Raw genomic sequence first — 20,300 nt, forward strand, 5'->3', positions numbered from 1 at the left:
TGAACCTCATGAGGTTCAACAAGGACAAGTGCAAGGTTCTGCACCTGGGTCAGGGCAATCCCTGGTATCAGCACAGGCTGGGGGATGAAGGGATTGAGACCAGCCCTGCCGAGAAGGGCTTGGGGGTACCGATAGACAAAAAGCTGGATGTGAGCTGGCAATGTGCTCTCACAGCCCAGAAAGCCCACTGTATCCTGGACTGCATCAAAAGAAGCGTGGCGAGCAGGGTGAGGGAGGTGATTCTGCCCCTCTACTCTGCTCTGGGGAGACCCCACCGGAGTACTGCGTCCAGCTCTGGGGTCCTCAGCACAGGAAGGACATGGACCTGTTGGAGCGGGTCCAGAGGAGGGCCACAAAAATGATCAGAGAGCTGAAACACCTCTGCTATGAGGAAAGGCTGAAAGAGCTGGAGTTGTTCAGCCTGGAGAAGAGAAGGCTGCGGGGAGACCTTATTGTGGCCTTTCAGTGCTTAAAAGGGGGCTTATAAGAAGGGTGGGGACAGACTTTTTAGCAGGGCCAATAGGACAAGGGGTGACGGTTTTAAACTAAAGGAGGGTAGATTCAGACTAGATCTAAGGAAGACCTTTTTTACAATGAGGGTGGTGAAACACTGGAAGGGGTTGCCCAGAGAGGTGGTAGATGTGCCATCCTTGGAAACATTCGATTCGAGCTCAGAGCTCGATGGGCCTCTGAGCAACCTGATCTAGTTGTAGATGTCCCTGCCAATTGCAAGGGGGATGGACTAGATGACCTTTAAAGGTCCCTTCCATCCCAAAGCATTCTAGGATTCTATGATTCTTCATAGCAGCCGTATGGGGCCATGCTTTGGATTTGTGACCAAAACAATGTTGATCACACAGGGATGTTTTAGCTGTTGCTGAACAGTGCCTGCACAATGTCAAGGCCTTTTCTGCTTCTCACCGCACCGCACCAGCGAGTAGGCTGGGGGTGCACAAGAAGTTGGGAGGGGACAGAGCTGGGACAGCTGACCCCAGCTGACCAAAGGGATATTCCATACCATGTGATGTCATGTTCAGCAAAAAAAAGCTGGGGGAAGGAAGGAGGAAGGGGGAACATTCATGGTAACTTGGGAAGACAAATGCTTCCTAACCTAACCCTGAACTAGCCCTTTTACCTTAAACCTTACCCTAACCATTACCCGAAACTAGCCCTACCACTACTCCAATCATAAACCTCAACTCTAACTCTAACCCTTACCTAACCCTAAACGAACATCAGCCACAGCCTGAAGTCTAACTCTAAACCAGGTGTAACCATAACTCTTACCCTAACCCTAACTCTAATTCTAACTCAAACCTGAACCCAACCCCTGACTAACCTAACAGGTATCCTAAAGCATCTTGCAAAGCCAACAGCACCTGTGTAACGACATCTGTAATATCGTCTCAGGCAATGATTACTATGGTATCAGCATTAGAAAAAAAGATAATTTGGGTAGATGGGATGGACAGACGAGCATCCTGGTATCATCCTGTCAGTGCTGGTTCAAGGCCTGGCAGCATGCAGCAGCTGCCCTCTGCTTCCTCATGAACTGGAGGCTGTAGGCACCATGGCTGTAGGCACCACTGTGTGTCACCCAAATCAGACTCAGGTCAGATGAACCATTTTGTATTTCTCATATACCATGTCCATTGTTTCTCTGTTGAGCTCTAATCAGAGCTTAGTTACGTAGAGAACCAGGCTTTGGGTGGGATATTTCTTGTGCAATGACCTCCTGGAGTAGCTCTGCTGACCCCAGTCTCTCTCCAGATTTACAATCCTACAGCTCTGACAGGAGGAAAGCACCCTGCAGTGCCTGGATTTGTCCAAGCCACAGCACTTCATAGCCTTCCTGACCATTGGGTCCTTTAGTCCTGGTGGGAGATGATCCTCTTGTCTTCATCCTGACTTTGTTGGGTAACCTGAAAGGACAGACTGGAGGCTGTTGAGTCCCATGTCGGGTTTCAGAGCAAGGAATCAGGGACTACATTTACCTCACACAATGGTGGGAGATCCTTTCCTCTGGTGGGATTATTTGTGCTATTGGCTATAAAGCCACCAAGCCTACCTAGGTCAGACTCAGTCAACCATTCTTGAGGCATTGGGGCCAAATTATTCTGTACAGATACAGAGATCTGCAGTGTAGTGCCATGACAGAGTCCTTTTTTCCTCCCATGCAGATGTCCCAAACCCAAGCTTCCTCTCCAAGCTCTTTCTGGATGTGAACCAGCATGCAGACACCACAAGCAGTCAGAGTTCAACCTCTCAGGGCCACCTCCGTCTTGAGGATAACATGGGCCACAGGCACGGGTTGGGACCCAGAGAGGTGGAGGTACAGAGAAGCCTTTTCTGCTGCTGCACAGTGAAGTTAAGCACAGACCGAAAAGGCTTATGTTCTGCTTCCCTGCTTGCCTTTTTTGTTTGGTTTGTTTTTCCTTCCAGAAGTTTGGCACTTGTCCTTTGAGCAGCTAAACCTCATGTCTCAGTTTTTCTAAAGACCGATAGTTATGCTGGAAGTTGCTTGTCAGGCTGGCGCCTGTGATTCTGACAGTCTTTCTAAAACAGTTCCTGGTGCTGTGGGTGTCCAGGGAGGAGCAGTGGCAGCACCAGCATCCCCACCTTCTCTCCTGAGGCTGCTTACTAACTGTCTTATAACCAGGTGAGAATGACAGAGATGTGTCCAGAGAGCCACAGCCAGGTGGTTTTGAGGGGAATGACGGAGAGAAAAAGAGGTCACCACTGCCTCCTGCAGCACCGTGGACTGAGGAGGGTGTTCCTGCCCCTTGGCTCCTGGCAATGGTAAATCCCTTTTGGCATGCCCTGAAATGCTGAGATAGTGTGGCAGCACAGACACCGCCAGAAGCAGCTGCAGGCATCTGTCCAGCTTGGCTGGGCTCACTGGGATGGGCTTTTTCAGCTTTGAAAAGTGCCGCCCATGAGATAGTCACCATCTAAGAAGTACTCTGTCAGTTTCCCATGAGCAAAGCTAGCCTGAACCGTGCTGCACCCATGATCTTGGGAAGCACTGAGACATCGGAGAGTTAAAAAGAACAGGCTGTATGTTTGAGGACATTTTGAAACAAGCAGGAGATGCTGGTATGTGGGTAATCTGCATGTAAATGGTTGCTTTGAGTGAAAGCCTTAATTTAAAATAAATGTGGGTATCTTGCAGGTTTTTTCAGAGAAGTATTTTATTTTTCTGTACATTTGTATGAAAAAGTAGGTAGATTGGAAAAACAATCATGGTGACTTTTCACTCATGCAAACCCTAATTTTATCTTGGGAATTTTGAATGGCACCTCTCTGAGATGGAAAAAAACTCACAGGAAAAAGGCAGGAATACCTTGGGAAAAGGATCACACTGTCAGGACCATGTGTTTTTGTGAATTCGGATTTTTCTCTTGAGAAAACCGCCCTGTGTTTTTCACTTGGCTAGTCTGAATGTTTTTATCACATGTTTTCTGACCGGCTGTTCTCATCTTTAGTACATCTGAGTTGAAGAAGACTCCACAAAGGGAGGCAGCGATAGCTGGAGAGACATGGCCAGCATCCTCAGTCCTCTGCCTGGAAGAGGGTATTCTTTTCCCATGTCAAACTGAGATTATAAAACATTGTTCAGCTGAGTCTCTTCTGCAGAAGAAGCAACCTGCTTTTGCAGCGCTGCTTGCTTGTAGCTCCCATCTCTCAAGTGTGCTCAGCTTTATGCTCTGGGAAGGTGGGAAATGCAAAGGGAAGGCTCAGTTCCCCAGGCAGCAAGAGCATCGCTCTGCTTCTGCGAGGGCTTGCAGGGGAGTGGGGAGCATTGCAGGGTTGGGGTCAGAGCGAATGGGCCCTCGGCTGGATTTGTAAGCTGTCAGAAATCCAAGCAACAGAGCAGCAAGTTTAGGAATGCTGAATTATTCAGGACTCATTCAGAAGTTATAAAAGCCTGACCTGCTCCGGAAAATTGGGTATCGCAAGGAGGTCACTGAATTTTAATCATTTTCTTCTCTGTATAACTGAAAAGTGCATCAAGCAGTTTGATTGCTTGCATAAAAATGTCTTTTAGCACCCTGAAAACTTGAGATTTATGCATAAACTGCGGCTTATCCGTCTTGTTCAAATGTCCCCTGGATGCATCAGTGTCACAAGAGTCATTGGCAGATAGAAGCCTGTTGTACTTCTGATGGGATTCACGCTTCACCATGTAAAAAGTAATGATTCAGGTCTAAAATAGTCTCCCAGATGTTTGTGGGCGGACACCGCATCAGGGGATGAGCTCTTACATGTGAGGAGAGCTGGGATGAATCTCTCTCGTCGAGATCTAAGAATCAAGGCAGGCCTTGCCTCACTTTCTTTTGATTGCCTCTCCTTGCCTGGTCTTGCCTTGCTTTGTCTTCCCCTTTTCATCCCTTTCCTCCTTTTCGCCCTATTTCTTCTTCATGTTCTTAGATTCAACGCAGCTCTTACAAGATCTGGACAAGGGACGTAAGCCAGACTGTTCTGAAAGGGGTGAGTATTTATCCTTTTTCTTCCTTTTTTTCTCATTTCTCACCAGGTATTCTGTTTAAGAAATTCAGCTCTAAAAAGAAAGTCAAGTTTCTTTTGCCCATATTGAAAAACCCAGTCATTCAGGCTCAAGGACTCTGTTCTTTCCTATTTTTAACCCTCCCCTTGCAACAAGCAAACCATGTTAGATTTCCAAACATTCAGGCAGATCTTGGTCCAGCTCATCTAATCCTGCAATCACGTGTATGCTGATGTTCCTAGTCTTTCTCTAGGCTTGAAGTGTGTGGGATGGTGGACAGGCCATTAGCATCCTCTAAGAGCCTGTTGTTTGGATTGCTCTGTCTAGGGAAAATGCCCCAAAGAAAAGGCTTGGAGAATCACACCGTTGGATCCGGATTCGTTCTTCTGGGATTTTCTGACCCCTCCGGCCTGCAGGGCCTATGCTTCACAATATTCCTGGTCATATACCTCATGATCCTCACAGGGAACAGCCTGATTGCACTCATCACGGTGGTGGACTCAAGCCTTCACAGCCCCATGTATTTCTTCCTGAGGAACTTGTCCATCCTGGAGATCTGCTACACATCAGTCACTCTGCCAAAAATGCTGGTGGGTTTCCTGAGGGCAGATGGCAGGATCTCCTTCCTGGGCTGTGCTGCCCAGCTGTATTGCCTGGTTTTGCTGGGCAGCATTGAATGCCTTCTTCTGGCTGCCATGGCCTATGACCGCTGCATAGCCATATGTGACCCCCTGCACTACACCCTCGTCATGAGCAGGGGTCTCTGCATCAGGCTGGTGGTGGGGTCGTGGGTGGCTGTCGTACCAGTGCAAGTAGGACAGACCTACCAGGTGTTCACTTTGCCCTTCTGTGCATCCCATGACCTCCATCACTTTTTCTGCGATGTCCCCCCTCTGCTGGAACTGGCCTGTGCAGACACGTTCTGGAACCAAGTGATGCTGTACACCATCATCCTGCTCTTCGCAATCCTTCCCTTCTCCTTAATAGTTACTTCTTACGTTCAGATTATTAGGGCAATTCTGAAAATGCCTTCAGGTCTGGGCAGACACAAAGCCTATTCCACCTGCTCATCACACCTTGGGGTGGTGACGCTCTTCTATGGCTCGGCCACAGTTGTCTACTTAAAGCAACGGTCAAGGGATTCGGTAGACACCGACAAATACCTTGCCCTGTTTTACACAGTTGTGACCCCCATGTTTAACCCTGTCATCTATAGCCTGAGGAATAAGGAAGTGAGAATTGCCTTGAGGAGACTCCTATGGACAAAGTGATGCTACCGAGGATGTAAAATAGTCCCAAGCAGTACCAAAAGTCCCGCTGGGTTATGTGGTTGCCTGAACAAAGCATCCCATATTTGCTCAGACAAAACCATGCCTCCAGCCTGGCTTTCATCCTCCTCAAGAAGGGGAGAGGTCTCCTGAGGCATTCCTGTTACGCCATGCCCCACCATGATATCTTTGTACTCTAGAGCACCTTCAGTGCCCCTCAAGAGCGTGATGCCAATAGCTACTTCAAGCTGTGTCTGACCAACGTAACGTTCAAGGGAAAGAGTCCAAGCATGGTCAGTAGTCAGCAGGGCCCAGAGGGTGACACAACCGATGAAGAGATGACTACCCTCAGGCTTGAGAAATCACTTGCTAGATGCCACGGACTATCTACAGTGTCCCCGTGTGGGATCAGCTTCAAAAAGTTAAAAGACATGAAGGTCATCTTCCCCTGCTATGATGTCTTGCACTGAGTTGTGTAATGCTTGACTAACTTGACATAAAGAACAAAAAGAAAAAAAAAAAAAAATCACCAGGGGGCCAGTCCAGCACTGGAACAGCGGCCCAGAGACCTCTGGAGTTTCTGTTTGTCGTGGTTTAACCCCAGCCAGCAACTAAGCACCACACAGTCGCTCGCTCACTACCCCCCGGTGGGATGGGAGAGAGAATCAGAAGGGTAAAAGTAGAGAAAATCATAGGTTGAGATAAAGGCAGTTTAATAGGTAAAGCAAAAACCATGTGTGCAAGCAAAGCAAAGCAAGGAATTCATTCCCTCCTTCCCATCGGCAGGCAGGTGTTCAGCCATCTCCAGGAAAGCAGGGCTCCATCACGCATAACGGTGACTTGGGAAGACAAACGCCATCGCTCCAAACATCCCCCTGTTCCTTTTCTTCATGCAGCTTTTTAAAATCATGAGCACAATTGGGAAGAGCTGAAACTGTGGGGGATAAATGTGTTTCCTGAGACAGTATTTGATACGCAGACAATCCAAAAAGGTTGTGAAGGTGAATGGGCAGAAGAAACAGGAAAACTGCCCATCCCATGGAGCTCTGCAGAAAGAGGATGCAGCTGTAGCCAGCAGGAGGTGACACCAAGGGGGATTAGCACGTAGAAAAGGCTTTTGTGGGGAAGGCTTTGCAAAGGAATACCCTGACTTCACCCAGATGAAAAATAGAGACCGGGCAGTGTATTGAAGTGATCGTGAGAAGCGTCCTGGGGTAAAAGACCTTTGATGAGAGAAGGTTGGAGACATTTGGGTCGCAGAGATTTGAGGTAGTCCTTTGACGATCTGAGTAGGTTGAGCTTTGGAAATGAGAAAAATAAAGCAGCTCTCAAGGCTGTCTAAGGAATGAGTGGTACTCTCACTATAATAACAGGTACAGCACAGTGCTGTCAGGGAGTTCCTTCTTATTCATCATTATGATTAATTGAAGCACTTTAATTTCATTCCCAACATTCATTTTTACTTGAGAAAATAGCCATAAGTGCTCAGTAGTTAGCTTCTGGCATGAAGTTCTTAGAACAGTGCTTTTTCTCTCACTGCTAGCTCTTCGTTATCACTTAAATATTACATTTAAATATTACACTTCTTAGACAGTATTGCCCTTAAATTACCCCTGCTTCCTATCTTTTCTCCCTGTTTTGTGGAGGAGAGGGTGGAAGAGGGCAGCGGCTTCTTTTTTAGCCAAAGGCAGCCAAGGGACAGATGCCAGGTTAGCGCAAAGGCACAAAGGAAGCCAACATTTTCACGTGCTGGACACTGACACAACACCGTTACCTGTATTTCTGGTCTCTGAAGTCCTAACTGGGCAGCAGAGAGCCTGGAAGCTCTGAGCTCCCTTCATCTGCCCTGCATTTCAGCATGAAAAATGAACCTAACCTGGTCAAAACTATTCTTTTGATTCTCTCCACAGCCTAAAGCACCGCATTTGCCAGGAAACTGGCCAGGACACCAAAGGAGGACTCACGCCTCTCTGCACACAAAGCTTAGGTGTCCCTGGGAATCTCAGGAGGCATGGCATACCCATTCCTGGGTTCTAGGAGCTGGTCAAATGCCTCGTCTCCATTTCCGTAATGGTGGCAGACTTTGTACAGGGGTGCTGACATTTATAGAGCAACCTGCCCAGACCTCAGAGCTGGCCCTGCTTGGAGCCAAAGGTAGAACTAGAGACCTCCTGAGTACAAGACCATTCCACCCTGAATTGTCCTATGACAATTGCAGATGACACCAACTTGGGTAGAAGTGTTGATCTCCTGGAGGGCAGGAAGGCCCTACAGAGGGACCTGGACAGGCTGGATCGATGGGCCGAGGCCAACTGTATGAGACTGAACAAGGCTCAGGGCCTGGTCCTGCACTTGGGTCACAACAACCCCATTGTCCCGATCCAATGTCGGGGCAGGTTCCAATACGATCCCAAGGACGAGATTAAGACTCTGGAATCAGTCAGATGTCATACAACCTTTTACTTTTATTTGAGGGGAGAAGAGAATGGAGGGAGGAGTGGAGGGCAAGGGAGGAGAGGAAAAGAATAGGGGAGAGAGAAAGAGAAGGAGGAGTTTATCACCACCACTTCGAGTCCGATGATCTTCCGCTGGGTCTTCGGTGGCCTCAGGCTTTATCGGGGACTGAAGCGGGGGGAGGTGTGGTCCTTGAGGGTGCAGGAACAGAAGGAATGGTCTCGTGCGCTGCTGCTGCCCCCACCGAGGGTCACGTGTGCTCCTTATATAAGGGCTCTCACGCATGCGCGGATCACAAATGCGTACGTGCGGTTTGCCACAGACGTGCTGCCCCCGCCTCTGCTCTTTTCGCGCCTTTAGTCCCTGCCTCGGCTCTTTTCGTGCCTTTAGTCCCTGCGCAGGTGCACGAGGTTGTTTTTCTCAAAACTGTGGAGAAGAGGGTTTTCTCGAAGTGCGACGCTGGATGGCGCTACAGCGGCAATGTCGAGACAAAACTGCATTTGGTACTGGTTTTCTACACCACCCCGTGACTCGACATTGCAGCTTGGTGGCATAAGGGAGAGGGAGAAAGAGAAAACAAGGGAGAAAGAAAGAAAACGCAGAGTCGAGAGAGTTGGGGATAAGGGTGGAGGAAAATTGTGGGAAGGAAAAAGGGAATAACATTGTTCCGGGTGAAGGAATGTCTTAACACAGATGAACTGAGGTATTGCTCAATGCAAGCTCGTTCTCGAACAACTTTAACAATTCTTCAACTGTGAAGGGTAAACATTGGAAATGGGGTTAACAATAACTGGTAATATGCAATTTCTTCCTTTAGAAGGAATTGGGGACAGGTTTAAATGATGAGGTTGGTTGTGGCTGATGGATGGTACAGATTTTTGTTACACCATCAGGTGGAACGTTAGGAACAAATTGCATATTTGACACAACGTGTTGAATTAATTGAATAAAACAGGGAATTATACAGGGTAGGAACAGTAAGGTGGCAGTTGCACATAGCAAATACAATATTAGTTGTTTGACCCATGGTGCCCCTGGTAACCAGGACCACAAATCGCCGTTCCAACCGCTCCAGTTTTGACTTGGGCTATTTTGGATCAATTGGAGAACTACTTCTCCCACGTCATCATTTCTAGACAGCAGTTAGCGATATTTAATTTTCCATACACCTCTCCTTCCTCTGCCAACAATCTAAAACCATACAGTGCTGAAGGATTACCGCACGCACCCGTTGAGACCGTCGAGTTAATAGGTCTATGGCGTCAGTGGTTTTGTTGGTGATAATTTCTAGGGCTGCTTGTAGTCTGATTATTCGATTTAGATTATAGATTGGTTCTCTTGCCCCTGCAATGGGCTCGTTAGGATTCCAGGTTGCTGGCCCATAATGTTCAATTATTTGCTCGGGGAGCCATTTGTCATTTCCTCGTTTTTGTGTCCCACCTAAATTTACCTTGGTAGATCGCGTCTTACGGGCAATACTTCTGTCCCCGAGGTTACCATACACCTTTACGCCTAGTTGGGGTCCACCAGTTTCTGGCAAGAGGAAATATAGGGCCCTTATGACCCCTATATAACAAACTCCCGACCACCCCACGGGTAAGAATTTATATGCCATATTCCCACAGATTCAATAATGCTCTTTTTTGGCTTTATTTCCTTGAGCAAATGGCCCATCTTTCCCCGGTGGAAACTGAAAATAAGTTGTGTCTTTGTCACCCAGAGGGCTGAAAAAGGTGGTTGTCCCATCCCTTATTCGGCCGGTACAATACCAAGCCCCATGAGTAGTGAACATTCAATATTTACTTTTTGCAAAGAAAACTAAACAATTGCATTTTCTAAGCAAGTACATTTCATGTTACTTGGCTATTAAGTTTTCCCATATACAGGAGTATTTAGTGATGAAAATAGAGGAAGATCAAAAAGTAAGAATGACATACATAGTAAATCATAGGTTGAAATCCTTGAAATGTCTAACATAAACAGGTATCATTGGAAAGTTATTGGGCATTTTTTCTTAAATAAGCACACACACATATATATGCTTAAACATGCACCAGACAATTGGATGTCTTTGTACTATTGCATAAAGACTGTAGTGCATTGAAACATCTAATATTTAGCCTGTTTGCCATAAATATTAAATCTTGAATTATTCATAGAGCTGCAATGAAGTACAAACATGTATGCACACATACGTACCACCAATTATAAAAACTGATATACACAGTGGAATATTCTAATGGGTTGGTGCCCCTGAGTTAAAATGATCCAAAGTAGCAGGTGCATCATGGTCACATCGCCGCCCTTAAAAAACAGAAATAGGAACAAAACTCGCTCCTGGGGTTAGAAGGAGGGAATAATCCATTTGGTATGGATTTTGTGGCTTCTCCCACAGGTATCTTTCGCTTTCCATGTATATTTGTTTAGGGGGGTATCTAACATGAGAGGCACAGCTCCCACGGTGGGAAGCTTGACCAGAACCGGCTGGCCGGGGGAGTAAGATGATGCACTGGGGGAATTAGAGTCTTGAGAGACGGGTACCATGGTTGAGGCTTGTGGACAAAATGCTAGAGTTTTCAGGCACCCGTTTGTACCCCAGCGATTACTGACATTGGCCACTGCCTCCCCCACCCGCTCAGCCCATCCCGGTTGGTGGGGTTTAGTAGGTCTCCTTTATTATTGCAGGTGAGTTGTCTGATAAACATCCCCCCTCCACCTCCCTCCTCACCCTGAGGGGGCGGAGGTTTTAGTTTCCTGCCACTCTTTTCATCCTTCTTAAACCCTTCCTCCCTGTCCAATGCTGGCACAGAAGGCGGGTTCAGTTTGGGAGGGGTCCTTGCCCGGACCACCTCCGCACCAGGAGCTTTAACTTTTTGGTGGGGAGCCCATCCATTAGGTCTCGGGGCACACCTTTTTGCAGTCCCATTTACCACAGTCCTTGTCAGATCGAGTGTTTCTCCCGTTTTGTTAGGTCGGGGCTTCCCCCTGAAAAAGCCAGCGATTTATTTGCTGGCTTTGCTTGCCCACATGGCCCTGGTTTCTAACTTTTGGTGAGTTCTGCCTACTGGCCCATATTTCCTCCCGTGTTTATTAGTTCCTGAGCTATCTCGCCCCAGGTCCACACCTTGCTCCCCCACTGCCGCTGTTCGGGGGTTACCATTCCCTCCAGGGCAGCTGCGATTCACTCCTCGCGAGGCACATTTTGAATTCTCCCCTGTAATTGGATCCCGATAGGTTTTAACGAGTCGGGGAGTCCTCTTATTAGCGGCATCAGCCACTCAGGGTCTACCGGTAGCAACATTGGAGAGCTTAGATTTGGTTTAAGGTCCCGGTCATATATCATTTGCAGGCATGCCGCCTTCTGTACGTTTTCAAATAGTTGATCGACCGAACCAGTTATAGCTCGGGGATCCCCCCTCTCTAATGGGTTCAGCCCCCCCGCCCAATATGTGGCCCTCTGGGTCAGAGACCATGGGGCTCGGCGATCGCCCGTTGTGAGGAAGACGCCTGGGCCCCAATACCCCTCTGCTTCCTTTTCTGATAGCATGATCCCGTCCCCCCCCGACAGGGATACCCTCCACACGTATTCGGTTTCGGACTCCCTTGCTGTTGTAGCAAAATCCTTTCGGAGTTTATCAGTTTGGTGGCGGTGAAAGGGATTTCTTTGGTTACAACTTGGGGACAGTTGTCGCTATCGTCCTCGTATATGTACTCTGTCTTACCAGTGGGCACATATGGGGGGGGGTATCCACAGTATCTCTTAATCGCTTTAAATCTTTCTGGGGATAGATTTGGCGTACCCCTTTCTCCTCCAGCATTACCTCTGCCTCAGCAGGGGTGTCTGCCTCCCTCAGGAGCTGAACCCTCAGCTCCTCCTTCAAAATCATATTTTGGCACTTCTCCTCATCTAGTGCCCATTTGGTCTCTAGTAATTGCTCTCGCAGCGGTGCTATCGCCGCTTGTAACGAAGCAGCCACAGCCTCCGATGGGCAGGGCGCTTGTTTCTTGTCCTCCACCGCCGCCAGACACGCTCCTAACACAGCACAAACAATGGCTTTCCCTTTCCCCTTCTTCACTCTAGCTTCTTTATGCAAGACCGCTATTCGCTCCATAACACTTTGCAGTTGGAACCAGTGGTCCCGTGCCCAATCTCGTCCCGGGGGTGAGGGGCGAGAGCGGTATGTTTCTAAAAACTCATATAATTTCTCCATCTCTTCACAAGAATCGCCTGCCTTTTGGGCGGCCATGTCCTACAAAGGGGAGTTCGTCCCGGGAGTGTCAAACCTTAGAAAAAACAAGTTTCCCCTATGCACTCCCAGGAGGCCAAAACACAAACTAATGCCAAAAAGTTCCTACAAAGGGGGGGGGTGTCATCCCGAGAGGGTCATGCTTCAGTATCCAAGTTCCCCCTATATGCTCCCAGGAGGCCGAACCGTACACTACTACTAGACAGAGAAGAGCCTACAAAGGGGATACCGTCCTGAGGGGATCACACCGTAAAATTCAAGCTTCCCCTATACTCCCTCAGGGGACCAATCCGCACACTACTACAAGACAAAGACAAGCCTACAAAGGGGATATCATCCTGAGGGGGTCACACCCTAAAATTCAAGTTTCCCCTATAGTCCCTCAGGAGCTCAAATCACAAACTACTACAGGACAGAGGAGAGCCTACAAAGGGGATATCATCCTGAGGGGGTCACACCATAAAATTCAAGATTCCCTTATACTCCCTCAGGAGCTCAAATCACAAACTAGTACACGCGTTTCAGTGCAAAGTCTCAACGCCCACTCCTTCCTTGTGCTTCGTTCATCTCCGGCTGCTTCCCTCTCAGGAGAGCAGAACCGCGGATCGGAACTCCGCACTCGCTTCGTACTGGTTTGTACGTCTCGTTCACACACAATCGCGCAGCACACAAATAAGGTTGTATGACACTCTCATCTCAAGGGATCCTGTCCGTGATGCCAATTAAATGTCCCAATCCAATGTCGGGGGAGTTTTGATATGATCCCAAGGACGAGATTAAGACGCTGGAATCGGTCAGATGTCATACAACCTTTTACTTTTATTTGAGGGGAGAAGAGAACGGAGGGAGGAGGGAGGGCAAGGGAGGAGGGGAAAAGAATAGGGGAGAGAGAAAGAGAAAGAAAGAGAAGGAGGAGTTTATCGCCACCACTTCGAGTCCGATCATCTTCCGCTGGGTCTTCGGTGGCCTCAGGCTTCGTCGGGGACTGAAGTGGGGGGAGGTGTGGTCCTTGAGGGTGCAGGAACGGAAGGAATGGTCTCGTGCGCTGCCGACGCCCCCACCGAGGGTCACGTGTGCTCCTTATATAGGGGCTCTCATGCATGCGCGGATCACAAATGTGTACGTGCGGTTTGCCACGGACATGCTGCCCCCGCTTCTCCTCTTTTCGCACCTTTAGTCCTTGCCTTGGCTCTTTTTGCGCCTTTAGTCCCTGTGCAGGCGCACGAGGTTGTTTTTCTCAAAACTGTGGAGAAGAGGGTTTTCTCGAAGCACGACGCTGGATGGCGCTACAGCGGCAATGTCGAGACAAAACCACATTTGGTACCGGTTGTCTACAGAAACGTGTCACAGGACATATGGGAGACCTTCTGCAGCATGAGCTGGTAGGCAGGCTGGGTATCTCGGGGTAGTGGAAGACATCACCTGCCTTCAAGGCTGCTGGGTAGGCTATGAAGAGGCCTGTCCAGCATAGCAGCACACTGTGTCCCCTTGGATGCTGGCTGTGAGGTCATTTCTGACCAGGCAGCTGTGGGGAGAGAGATACTCTGAGGTCTTCAAAGCCATCACAATGCTCCCCCCAACAAGGTGAAAGATGTGGGGAGGTCAGGGGCAGCTGGGACAAGATTTGGTGGAGGGAAGAGAGGTTTGGCCAACAGAGACAAAAGATTTTAAAGAGGAAAGATGTGTTTGGGTAATTTTGATGCCACCGTGATACTAAGAAAACATTCATGTTCGGCATCTACCCTATTTCTAACCAGTAAGCTTAAGCCCTAACCCTACCCCTAAATGGCACCCTTCGCCCTGACAGGAATCCACTACACTAATCCCTAACCTCAAACCTTACCCCTAAACCAAAGCCCCAAACCATAAGTGCTTACTCTCATCCTATTACTCACCCTAATTCCTAGCCTTTATCCGGAACAGCCCTCAGTGGGGCCAATCAATGCTTCAAGGTTTTGCTTCTGCCTTTGACTTCTTGAGAGGTTTGTTCAGTCTCCTCTCAGGATCTGAGGTTCACGGGCACAGGGCCAACTACAGCATGGGGCTCATTAAAATACAGAAAGGCCTAACGAGGTATTTCTCTTCCTGTGATTTTCTTCAACTCTTCCAAACTTGTTCAGCTAATTGTAGAGTCATTTCATAGTGTAGTTAAGGAGGAAGATTTCCAAGTGCACCTAATAAAAATCCTTTTCTTAAAGGTTATATTTTATTCATTTCAGTTGAGAGCAGAGATGATAGCAGCATTCTCCAATTGGTATTGATGCCGAGGGTGTCCTCAGGCAGTCTGGACAGCTAGGAAAAGCAGTCCCTTGAGGTCTGGCACTGTAGTGACAACCTTGCCCCTTGCTTCCTCCCTTCCTCAACCTCACCATTTCTCTCATTGGCCACCTGGGATTTACATCAGTTTCCTGACATCAGACTTCCCTGACCTCTGGGAGCTGAATGTTACAGCTCCATTGCACCATCTCCCACCTCATCTCCTTAGACAACTGGCTGCACACAGGCACAGAAGGATTTTTCCTGTTGGCAAGCAAAGAAAATGAAGCATGATAAAGTTTCATAAACAATAAAATACGCTCCTCGAGCATATGCTACTTACAAGCTACCTGTAATGAGGTTGCCTTTCTACAAGGGATAATCTTATGAGAAATGTTTTAGATACATAGCTACAGAAAGGTAGAGATAAACATAATTAAAGAATTGGCTAAACAGACACTTGTCCTACTGAAGGACAGGCAAGCTTTTAGTCCCTGAAGCTCAAAGCAGCAGCATGGGTGAGAAGTATCTGAATGAACAAAGAGTAAGGGCAGGAGAAAACTGGAGGATAATGGAAAGGCCCTTTGTCTACACAGTCTACTGGTAAGATGACTTTAGAAATGGTTATTGTATCAGGACAGGTGAAAATACATGAACGATTAGAGAAATTAAATACAGCAATATAACAGGCAGAATAGTGGTAATGAAGTTACAGGGGAAGATGGATATTTCTGTGGAATATCCCTTTTGAAAGGTCATGCGATTGGTAGAGGTCTCTTGTGAGTGAGGACAAAGCAATGTTGCGCCCATCACTGAAAGAAGGCTAAGGAGCAACCCAGGGAACCACAGGCTGTACAAGCTCACTTTGGTGAGGAGTAAGCCATCAATATCTCTTGGGTGGTATTTCTGGGATCTTTAAAGAGAAGAATGTGTCCAAAAGCAGTCAGCATGGGCTTTCAAAGGGTAAAGCATGCCTCACCAAGCTGACTGCCTTCATGATGAAGTAACTGCATTTGTGCATGAGGGGACAATAGTGGATGTTGGTCACCTCAACTTCAGCAAGATTTGTGACGTGTTCTCCCTCACTATTCTTGTAGCCAAGTTAGGACATTACATTCTGGAAGGGCAGACAAACAGATGGGTGAAACACCAGTTGGATGATCAGGCTGAGAGAGCAGTGGTGAAGGGGTCATACCCTACCTAAAGGCCAGTGGGACATACTGGGGCAGCACAGGGAACGTTCCTGGGCCCTGTGCAATCGAAAGGCTGTATCCATGACCCAGAAGAGGCAACTCTCACCATGTTTAGCAAGAACAAATGCTGGATTCTGCACCTAGGATGAAATAATGCCGGGCACAAGGAAAGACCGGGAGAGGAGTGGCTGGAGAGCAGCCCTGCAGAGAGGGATCTGGGGGTGCTGGCTGGCAGGGGGATCAACAGGAGTCAGCAGTGTGCCCTGGCAGCCAAGAGTGCAAACCGCACCCTGGGGTGCAGTATAATGAGGGGCTCAAAAGAGGGGATGTTGTGGTTTAACCCCAGTCAGCAACTAAGCACCACACAGCCACTCGCTCACCCTCCCCCCACAGTGGGATGGGGGAGACAATCAGAAAAAAAAAGTAAAACCTCTGGGTTGAGGTAAAGACAGTTTAAAGATGACTGCAGAGGAAGGAGAAATAATAAATAAATAAATAATAATAATAATAATAATAATAATAATAATAATAATAATAGAATATACCAAAAAAGTGATGCACAATCACCACCTGCTGACCGATGCCCAGAGTGTCCCCAAGCAGCAGTCACTGTCCCCCAGCCGACTTCCTCCATCTTATATACTGGGCATGACTTCATATGGTATGGAATAGCCCTTTGGCCAGTCTGGGTCAGCTGTCCTGGATGTGCTCCCTCCCAGCTTCTTGTGCACCTGGCAGAGCATGGGAAGCTGAAAAGTCCTTGACTAGTATAACCACCACTCAGCAACAACTAAAACATCAGTCTGTTATCAACATTATTGTCATCCTAATTCCAAACCACAGCACTCTACCAAGTACTAGGAAGAAAATTAATTCTATCCCAGCTGTAAACCAGGACAGGGGATTATCCCGCTGTATTTAGCACTGGTGCAGACTCACTTGGAGTACTGTCTGCAGTTCTGGGCCCCACAATTGAAGAAGGGTGTAAGGTACTTGAATGTGTCCAGAGGAGGGCAACAAAGCTGGTGAAAGGGCTGGAAGAAATGTCGTCTGAGGAGCAGCTGAGGAAACTGGGCTTGTCGAGTTTGGACAAAAGGAGGCAGAGGGATGACCTCATTGCCCTCTACAGCTTCCTGAGGAGGGGAAGTGGAGAGGGAGGTGTTGAACTCTTCTCTCTTGGATCCAGCGACAGGAAGCGGGGAAATGGTTCAAAGCTGCACCAGGGGAGGTTTAGACTGGACATTAGGAAGCATTTCTTTATCAAGAGGGTGGTGAAACACTGGAACAGGCTTCCTAGAGAGGTGGTCGATGCCCCATGCGTGTCAGTGTTTAAGAGGCATTTGGACAATGCCCTTTATAACATGATTTATCTTTTGGTCAGACCTGAAGTGGCCAGGTATTTGGACAAGATGATCATTGTAGGTCCCTTCCAACTGAACTATTCTGTTCTATTCTGTTCGATTCTATTCTATTCTGTTCTCCTCTGTTCTGTTCTGTTCTATATATATACCTTTTACAGGGTGGATCCCTCCAGCAGCTGGGCTCAGACGCTCTGTCTCCTCAGTAGCTGCCCTGGATACCAGCCTCCCCAGTTGCATACTCCTGGACATATGAGCCCCTGAGGCTGCAACCCCATTCCAGATGCTGCTACAGACCACCCCAGTCACACACACACACACACACACACACACAAACTCTTAAGTCCAGCCACTCCGGTCTCTCAGTTGCTGGCACTAATGACATATGGGCTGTCTGACCCCCTGGTCCTTCTCCAGTTGCTGCACTCATCCCCCGTGCTCACATGGTGACGCAGAAGAGAGACAGACTGCACTGGTCAGGGTCCTCCCCTAAACTTCCCGTAACAAGTGCTGTGCAATCCAAAAATGCTCCTCCCCTGCATCCCATAATGTGTCCTACGCCCCTAGGCAACAATTCCCTTAGTCCAAATGGTGATCCAGAGAGCTGCTCGCAGTGACTCCTCTTGGTGGGTTTCACACCTGGACAATGGGGCTGACAGCTCTCCCAGGGCAACCCTGGAATGAGCTGGGACAAGATGTTCCTTCCTCAGGAGCCTGTCATCTGGGTTCCCAACTGCCACGGTGCCTCTGTGCTCTTCTCGCTTTGTGGAGATGGGCTCTTGATGAGCTGCTGGCTCTCCTGTGATGGCTCTGGGAGCAGCTGGGGCAGGGTGTTAACTGAGTTACTCCTCCTGCCATCGATAGTGCCGTCTTTGTGTGTGCAGATGAGCTTCTTCTCACTTAACCTAACGCAACCCAACAAGAACATGCATCTCCTGAGGCATCTGTATTTGCAGGTTACATACCTATGCACTGGTATTATTTAGCATATTTAACATAGCAGCTCATTGGAATTGCTGTCCAGAAACGCATCAGGATTAGGGGAAAAGCTGTGTTGTTGCACGGGCAATGGCTTCGTTCAGGGCCAATAGCACAGTCTTGTTTCTAAGACTGTAGATGAATGGATTTAAGAGTGGGTACAGGACAGTGTTCAGCAAAGCCACAATTCTGTTTGTCTCCAAGGAAACATCTCTGGAAGGACGCACATAGAGAGCAATGCAGCTCCCATATGCAATGGCCAAGGTGGTGAGGTGGGAAGAACATGTAGTAAAAGCTTTTTTCCTCCCAGCAGCTGCTGGCAGGTGCAGAATACAGAAAAGGATGCCCATGTAAAATGCCAGAATTAAACATAAGGAACCCAGTATGATAAACGATAATAAAATAGAGTCTGTTTTCCAAAGCAGGCTGGGGTCAGAGCAGGACAATTTGATTAAGGGGGAGTGGATCTTGTTTGAGCCACAGAAAGTCAGCTTGTAGAGGAGGACCAGACAGTAACTGAAGGCTGTGATGCCTATGACCCAAGCAGCAACAACCAGGTGGATGCAGAGCTGAGGCTTCATGATGGCAGCATAACGCAAAGGATGGCAGATGGCAACGTAGTGGTCAAAGGACATGACAGCAAGTAAAACCAACTCTGTACAGCCCAGGGCAAAATAGAAACAGGACTGGGCAAAGCAGCTGCTTAGTGAGATTGTCCTCCTACCAGAACTCAGGATCACAAACAATTTGATGCTTGTGGAGGATGTGAACCAGATTTCCAGGAAGGCCAGATTGCTGATGAAAAAGTACATGGGGGTTTGCAGGCGGTGATCTACACCCAGGAGGAAAATGATGGTTGCCTTCCCCATCACTGTTGTCAGGTATATGAGCAGAAGGAGCAGAGAGAGAAATAGCTGTAGTCTTTGATCAAGCCCTGAGAAACCCTCTAGGATGAACTCAGTAACTGCAGTTTCATTTTCTGCTCCCATGCTGAATTTCAGTTCATCCTGCTGTGACAGAAACATGACCAAAACCGAGTGTGATTATTTCACACTCTGGATGACAGGAATCCTGCCTTCTCTGCTTCTTTCCTTTCTTGCAGTCTCCCTCCTAGAGAGCACAGAGAGAGAGAGAGTCCTTCAAGCCTTTCTCACCCCCTGATTTTTCTGGTTTACATTTCAGTTTGAGTCCTCAGAGAATTTGTTGTCGTCTTTCTACCTTTGTCTAACACTTGCAAAGGATTCTTTCTCCAGAACAGAAGATTTTAAAGAGGCTGCAAGCTATTTCACCCCATTCCTGGCAAATTCCACATTCGCTCAGACCTATTGCAAACATCTGTCACACCTATGTGCCAAACTCATCTCTTCTATTGCACAAATGCTAAACCATCAAATGAAATGAAATCAAACCAAATCAAATGTGTATGTTGAAAGCTATTCTTTCTACTTTTCAGAGGTACTTGCCTTTTTGCACTAGGAATCCCTGAGAGTCTCTTCTTTTCAAAATAAGTAATATCCAGCATCTCTTTTGTAATCCCCTGCTTCCTTCCACACCTCCTTGCTCTCTGTTTCTTCAGGACAGGTAGAGGGGGTGGAATAGGGACCAAGTATAACTCATCTTCTTTCATACTCTAAATAATGACTGAAATGGATGATGACTCCACACAGTCTGTCACACAATCTCATCTGACCTCCGTCTGCACTGAAGCACGGTTGTTTCCAAAGAGTTGCTCATTGCTATTGCCACCAAATGTCCTGACCTAAACACAGAGCAAGAGAAGAGTGTCTGGAAGAGATTTGTAACCTTTCTTTTGCATGCCAGTTATAGGTTGGGAGGAACCAGCCTCTAGCGTTTTCTCTTGTTTCCATTGACTCTAGAGGGAGCCTGGGGAAAACCAGTTCTCACAGGCACCTGCAGCCAAGTAGATGAAACTCACTATTCAAGTCTCAAATCACTGATTTATTAAGGTTTTTTGTTTGTTTGGTTGGTTTTTTTTAATATCAAAATAGACATCTAAGAGAAGGAAGCACAAGAAAAAT

General features: G+C 47.8%; 2 protein-coding genes across 2 annotated transcripts; one reads left to right on the forward strand and one right to left on the reverse strand.

Annotated features, from left to right (window-relative positions):
• The first annotated feature begins 4,839 nt into the window (after positions 1-4,839).
• Positions 4,840-5,778, forward strand: LOC148056960 (olfactory receptor 10AG1-like). The gene has a single exon (XM_087746828.1). The coding sequence runs from the start codon at positions 4,840-4,842 to the stop codon at positions 5,776-5,778; it is 939 nt and encodes a 312-aa protein (XP_087602954.1).
• A 12,542-nt stretch (positions 5,779-18,320) lies between these two features.
• LOC148056961 (olfactory receptor 5F1-like) lies at positions 18,321-19,286 on the reverse strand. Its single transcript, XM_087746833.1, has one exon. The coding sequence runs from the start codon at positions 19,284-19,286 to the stop codon at positions 18,321-18,323; it is 966 nt and encodes a 321-aa protein (XP_087602959.1).
• Positions 19,287-20,300: the final 1,014 nt, after the last annotated feature.

The sequence above is a fragment of the Nipponia nippon genome, unplaced genomic scaffold (assembly GCF_047370975.1).
Source record: "Nipponia nippon isolate SJK-2023a ecotype South Korea unplaced genomic scaffold, ASM4737097v1 scaffold_109, whole genome shotgun sequence".
Classification (NCBI taxonomy): Eukaryota; Metazoa; Chordata; class Aves; order Pelecaniformes; family Threskiornithidae; genus Nipponia; species Nipponia nippon.

Excerpts from the sequence above, each read along its gene's own strand:
- LOC148056961 (XM_087746833.1), bottom strand. The coding sequence starts at position 19,286 with ATGTTTCTGTCACAGCAGGATGAACTGAAATTCAGCATGGGAGCAGAA.
- LOC148056960 (XM_087746828.1), top strand. The coding sequence starts at position 4,840 with ATGCCCCAAAGAAAAGGCTTGGAGAATCACACCGTTGGATCCGGATTC.